Source organism: Ursus americanus, chromosome 2 (assembly GCF_024610735.1).
Source record: "Ursus americanus isolate L20-20 chromosome 2, mUrsAme1.1.p, whole genome shotgun sequence".
NCBI lineage: Eukaryota > Metazoa > Chordata > Mammalia > Carnivora > Ursidae > Ursus > Ursus americanus.
This window is the reverse complement of record NC_142128.1, coordinates 10292290-10298289: the sequence shown is the minus strand read 5'-3', so window position 1 is coordinate 10298289 and position 6000 is coordinate 10292290. Positions and strand designations below refer to the sequence as shown.

Below are 6000 nucleotides of genomic sequence, written 5' to 3'. Positions count from 1 at the left end.
TGCCCCCACAGACGGTCCCCACCACCACCTCCTTCTCTGCTGACACAGTGCCTGGGAGACAGCACGAAACTTCCAGACGCGGTCAGCTGTAACCTTGAAAGCCTTGTTTGGTCTCCCAGGGCAGCAGCGTGAAGTGCAAAGCCTGTAAAATGACCACAGAGCTTGCAAACTCTTGACTGTTCATTGACCTCGAGAAAGCTGGCTGCAGGAGACAGAATTCGCTCCCTGAGGTTCTAAGTGTTCTCACCGAACTCGCTGAACTAGTCATGCTGCACATCAGGGAGAGTTCCATTTTCTTCTTGCGGGCCCCCTAGGACTTCCAGAAGAGTCAAGGCCAAACCCCTGACCCTCTCTGGCAGCCTTGCCGGGCCTGCCCCCACCCCTTCTCCCTGCTGCCCTCCGTCTCTGGGTCTTGGCCGGTCCCTGCTGGGTCCCTGCTCCTTGGGCAAGCCCAGGTCCCAGTCTCCTGGGCCTCTTAATGCCAGGTCCTCTGAGCCCCTCATCAGCCATTCACAACTGAGTAGGAATTAGCTGGCCGCAAACAGGACTGAGCCCGACTCCTGGCACGCCCCAGGGGGTTCGCAGAGAAAAGCAGACAACAAGGGTCCTGGACGTCAGTCACAAGCTTTATTGTCTCGCGCACGGACTTGCCACACTTCAACAATTCCACTTTGGGGAGGACAAGGGGTGCGGGGTGGGGAGGGGGGCTTGGGGACGGGGCACGGCTGAGCCCACACTGGGCAGGCGAAGTCTCTCACAGGCAGATGGCTTTTGGCCACCTGCCAGCCGTCCTGGGGGCTCAGCCCCTCCTAGTGTGGGCCTTTGGCTGTTAGTAGACTAATCAGTGCCTCCGGTAGGCGGGGCGAGCTGCCGGATTTTGCTGGAAAGAGTAGTAGTTAACTCTGGGTTAGGCCACTAAAGCATCGCTTCTAGGCTGTTGGTAATAAAACCGCATGCGAGAGCTACCGGAAGCCAATGGGGAGGTGGGGGGCCAATGGGACGAACTGCCCCCCCCCAGGATGGGCTGCGTTTGGGCAAGGATGGGGACCCCCCAGGTTGTTCCCAGGGCACAGACTGCATACCCGTCCCGGTGCACTTTGGGAACGCCTTGTTGGGGCATCAGGCTTCCCCCTTGAGCTCCTGGGAGGGGAGGGCCCCAAAGTGAAAACTCTCCCTGAGCTGGGGGAGGTGGAGGCAGGCCCTCTGTGGGGACACTGAGGCACAAGGCAGTACCAAGGGGCCCTCCAGCTCTAGAAGTTTCTCTTCTGGCTTTTCTCACCACCCACAGGCCTGGAGTAACTCAGCTGGGCTCGCGGGGCAGAGGGGAGAGATGGTTAGCTCTTTCTTTTCTCCAATGTCCCTTGGGCTCTTTTCTGGGCTGCAGGGGACAGGGCTTCCAGAGCTCTGGGCAGATGCCTGGTAAGCAAGGGGGCTCTTGGTACTTGTGCGTTCTGATGACTGCGCCTGGCACGCACGTCCCTGCTCACTTGTGTACCCGGGTGTGCGCCCAGCGAGGCTGCAGGATCGCGTGCAGCGTGTGCAGGCACAGCGCTGCCAGGCCCGGGGGCTGGTCCCACGACCCGGGCGAGTGCATCTTCTGTGGCCTGAGCACGGCTGACAGCACATGCCCGCCCACATGGCCACGTGTGCGTGCGTGACCCCTCTGTGTGATGCCAAAGTCGGTGCGTGTCTAGGTTAGAGCCTGCCCGGTGTGTCTGCCCGGGAAAGGCCCAGTTTGGGAACAGCTAGTCAACCCCGGGGACACCACTTGACTGACCAGTCAGAACATGCCTAGAGCCCCGGGTCTGGGCGTCCCAGCAGCCACCCTGCCCCAGCTCCAAGCCAGGGCCGTGGTGGGGGATGAGCAGAGGGCTTCTGAACTTTCCTAATACTGTGGCTCCTGGCCTTGGTGGAGCTACGTGTGAGTTCGTGTTGGGGCGTGGGGGAGGGGAAGGACTTGACCCCCAACACCTTGAACCTGGGCCTCGCTGGGCAGAGGGGCTGAGGGGGGCTTGTACCACTGTCTGTGGGGACAAGAAGCCTGGGGGCTGTAGAAAAGGGGGTCCCTACCTGGCACCCGAGGACTGGACTGGCCTCCTTGGTGCCTAGCGGGGCCTCCTCTGACCCTTTCCCGGGACAATGGCTCTGTGGGGTCTCAGGGGAACCCGGGAGAAGGAAGAGAAGAAAGGGAAGGCAGGGACATGCCCGACGTGCCAAGATGGTCCTCAGGGCAGCTCCTTCTGGGGGGAGGGGGCCTGGCCAGATTACCTCGGCCTCCCCCAAACAAATTCCAGAAACTGCCGGGGCATCCAGGGTGTCCAGGCCGAAGGTCCCGGGGGCCAGGCCAGGACTGTACCGTTCTCTGTGGAAGGTCGTGCTTGAGGAAGCCTCCTGGTCCGGCAGGGGGGTCGGGGGTGGGGGATTGTCCGAGGCAGTGGGCACGTTATTACAAACACTGTTCTTGTCTCCAAAGTGACAGTCCTGGCCCCTGCCTGGAGGGGGCGCCGCTGGGGCAGGCTGCAGGGGCTCTGGTGTGGACCGGGCTGCTCTGCGGTGTCCCTCAGGGTCAGTGCTTCTCCTGGAGAGAGCAAGGGCTTGATCAGCAGGTGTTTCCAGGAGGGGTGGGGGTGGGGTCCGATAGGAAAGGGAGTGGGGTGGGCTGTGCACCTGTGCCAGGTAGTGGGACCAGCATAGCATGTGCAAAGGTCTTGGGGCAGAAAAGTCTCTCTTCTGGGTTTGGGGCTTGGGGAGACAGGAGGCGGGGTGGGTGCAGTCGAGGGGAAGAGGCGAGAGCAGATGGGTTTTACAAAGAGCACCGGGAGCCTGTGTGGAGGCACTGAAAGAGCTGGGACTCCGGGCCTCAGTTTTCATGTCTGTAAACTGGGACAACCCCATGGGCCTTTCGGGGCTGCTGGAGGGACAAAGCCACACCAAGTACGGACATCACCCATATCCCCTGTTGGCAGGTCTGGTGCAGCGTTCCCCCTCCCCCTCGCCCTTTCTCCCAACCCCAGCTCCATCTCTCTCTCTGCCCCTCCCCCACAGGCCTGGCCCCTGGAAGATTCTGTGGCCAAGGTTCTCCCCTCTCTGGGCGGTCACAGTGGCTGGGGAGGGGGGGCTCCACGGTCCAAGATGGACAGAGAAGAGTTCCTTCCCCTGCTCCAGCCTTACTCCTGCAAGGTCACACAGCCAGCCAGGGGCAGAGCCGGGGCTGGGCTCCTCCCACCTCAACAGGCTGGCCCCTGGGACTCAAGCGGGTACCTGTCAACACTGTGGGTGAATGCCTGGGGTTAACTGTGCGGTGGGGCGTGTTAAAACATAACAGTCATGGGGCGCCCAGGTGGCTCAGTTGGTTAAGCGTCTGACTCTTGATTTCGGCTCAGGTCATGATCTCAGGGTTGTGAGATCAAGCCCTGCATCGAGCTCCGTGCTGGGCATGCAGTCTGCTTAAGAGTCTCTCTCCCTCTCCCTCTGCGTCCCTCCACCTCTCAAAAAACAAAAAATCTAGACAAACCCCCCACCTTAACAGTCAAGCAAAGACATGACGATCATGGGAGTCATGGGTACCCTTTAGCCCATGAAGTTCTAGGAAACCAATTTTACACCCTCAATTTTGTAAATTATAGAATTTTCAGAGACCTTTTAAGGACAAGAAAAGATGCTTATTTTTTAAAATATTCAGTGAAGGGGCGCCTGGGTGGCTCAGTCGGTTAAGCAGCTGACTTTGGCTCAGGTCATGATGTCAGGGTCCTGGGATCGAGTCCCCTACCCCCAACCTTGGGCTCGAACTCACAACCCCAAGATCATGAGTCACACGCTTGTCCAACTGAGCCCGCCAGATGCCCTAAGGGGTAGTTTTAAACAGTGAGATCGCCAAGAAAAAGGACAAAAATGGAACAAACATGGCACCAAAAAGACAGTGGAAAGGACACTTATGACTAAGAGCTGGAACTGGGCGGCGAGCATCGCCTGGTGCGACCTCCGCTGGGATTGCGCGTGTCAGGTGACTCGAATTTTTCTCCACTCTGCACACGTCCGAGAATGACATAGAAGGGCCCTGAGTATTGATTCTGGGGTCACAAATCTTATCAAGTAGGTTAGGTTTGCAAATAAGGAATCAGCGAATGAGAATTGACTGTCCACGTACACAGACTCACAGGAAAATTCAGGAAGGATATCACTTAAGTGTCAACCTAGGTCATCTCTAAGAGTATCTTCTATTTTGGGTTTTTTTGCCCCCCAAAAGTTTCCTAGTAGGCACGTGGAACTTTTATTATGCAAGTTTTTGAAAAAGAGCAACAAGGTGACAAGAGCGGATGAGGGCTGAATGGAGTGGGACCGCCCCGGCCAGAGAGCCTCTGGCACAAGGCACCTTTGTAATTTGGGTGGCTTTTCAGGTTTTTTTTTCTCCTAAGAAGTCGGCCCGTGTGGGAGGGCCGTGGGTGTGTCAGGGTGTCCCCCGGGGGGCCAGGGCGTCCCTTACCTCTTGTTTGTGGCCCTTGTCTTGCTGGTGGAGGCCATTTGTAGAACTGGAATTGCTGATGGCCTGTTAAGAGTCCCGGGCAGGGGCCGAGGGAGAGTCACCAGGCGGCAGTTCCCGGTGTGACCACTAGGGGCCGCCAGAGGCTCTTCAGAAGGCGGGGGTGCCCCAGGACCCCAGGAGACCGAGGCTCTCGGGGCAAGGCTGCAGCCCCAGCTCAGTCTGAGCCCCTCAGGATCAAGCCACATACCCCCTTCGGCTGGGACTCCCAGAGGACAGGGCTGAATCTCCCCGTTCGGACCAGGGTTCCCAGGACTGGGCCATGCTGCCCGAGCACAGCGAGCGCCCCACAGCTCGCCGCCCGGTCAGCCCAGCCCTGGCCCGTGTGGCTCACCTGGGACTTGTCAGGGCAGCTCCTCATGGCCTCCATGAGCTTCTCCACCTGCTGAGCCTGGTCCAGCGCGTCCCGCAGCGCGTCTTCCGTGCTCATGAGCTGGTGCTGCAGCCGCTGGAGCTCGGGCGCCGAGGACGGGTCAATGAGGGAGTAGCGCCTCTGGTCCGACAGGGACTTCTCTTTGTCCTGGACGCAGCAGGGGAGACGAAGAGCATGCGTGTGAGCGTGTCTGCGCGTGCATGTACGTGTGCACGTGTGTGCTGGGACAGGGAGGTCTCTCCTCCAGGCCCCCCTTCCGGCCCACCTCGACTCTGGGTCAGGCCTTCCTCCCTCACTCTGGGGTCCCCACAGAAGTATCTAGGAGGATCCCCTGCCCTGAATTCCCAGGCTGGCAGCTGCTTCCCATTCTCCAAGTCCTGAGGTCCAGAGCCCCCTGCCTTCTTCCCTTCTCCCGTGGCCCCCACTCCTTCCACACTGTCTTTATGTGGGTCCCTTCCTCACCCCCAGACCCACAGCTTCATCACCTCTTAACCTCCCGTCCATCTGAACTCCTCCTGCCCTCCCCAACAGGACATGTGTCTCCTTCAGCTTCCAAGCCTTCCACAGCTGTCCCCTGCCCACCGTGGTACCTGGAGATGCACCTGCCAGCCTCCTTGCTCCCGCACATACCTGTATCGCACTGTCCCCGGGCCAGGTGCTTCCAGAACCTTCTGCTCTGCTCTCATCCTCCACCCAAACCTCCCTCACTGTGGGGACTTTCTAACCACCAAGTCCTTCCCTAGTTCTCCTGTGGCACTGGGGACAGCGTAGCGGGGCACGGGAGACGCTGCCCTGGGCAAATTTCCCACACAAATTCAACCAGCCTGTGCCCCATGGAGATGAGCCGGAAAGCACTGCCCTCCTCCACGAGGCTCCGGGAAAGCCTCAGAGAATCAAAACTTTGAAGTCCCCATGGGCCCCAGGGCCTTGTCTTCTCCTGTGCAGACATCAGAGGCATGAGGACAGCAAAGGGCCCTGGAATCCTGCCTGCTGGCCAGGCCTGCCAGGATTGGAAGGGTGTGCAGCAAGTGACTGCCTGACCCCTTGACCCTGCGGGTCCCCCAGCTGCAGGCGGGTCTTGTCCCTC

General features: G+C 59.6%; 1 protein-coding gene across 5 annotated transcripts in view; it reads right to left on the bottom strand.

Moving 5' to 3' along the window:
- Nucleotides 1-608: 608 nt before the first annotated feature.
- Nucleotides 609-6000, bottom strand: part of CLIP2 (CAP-Gly domain containing linker protein 2) — a 71312-nt gene continuing 65920 nt past the window's right edge. For 4 of the 5 annotated variants that reach the window (XM_087868226.1, XM_045786164.2, XM_087868239.1 and 1 more), the window contains 3 exons: nucleotides 4875-5060; nucleotides 4484-4546; nucleotides 609-2578 (listed from right to left, as the gene is read on the bottom strand). In XM_087868226.1, coding sequence (XP_087724352.1) covers nucleotides 2567-2578; nucleotides 4484-4546; nucleotides 4875-5060 — 261 coding nt within the window. In that variant the 3' untranslated portion in view covers nucleotides 609-2566. The remainder of the gene's footprint in view (nucleotides 2579-4483; nucleotides 4547-4874; nucleotides 5061-6000) is intronic. The other variant, XM_087868234.1, reaches the window with a different exon arrangement.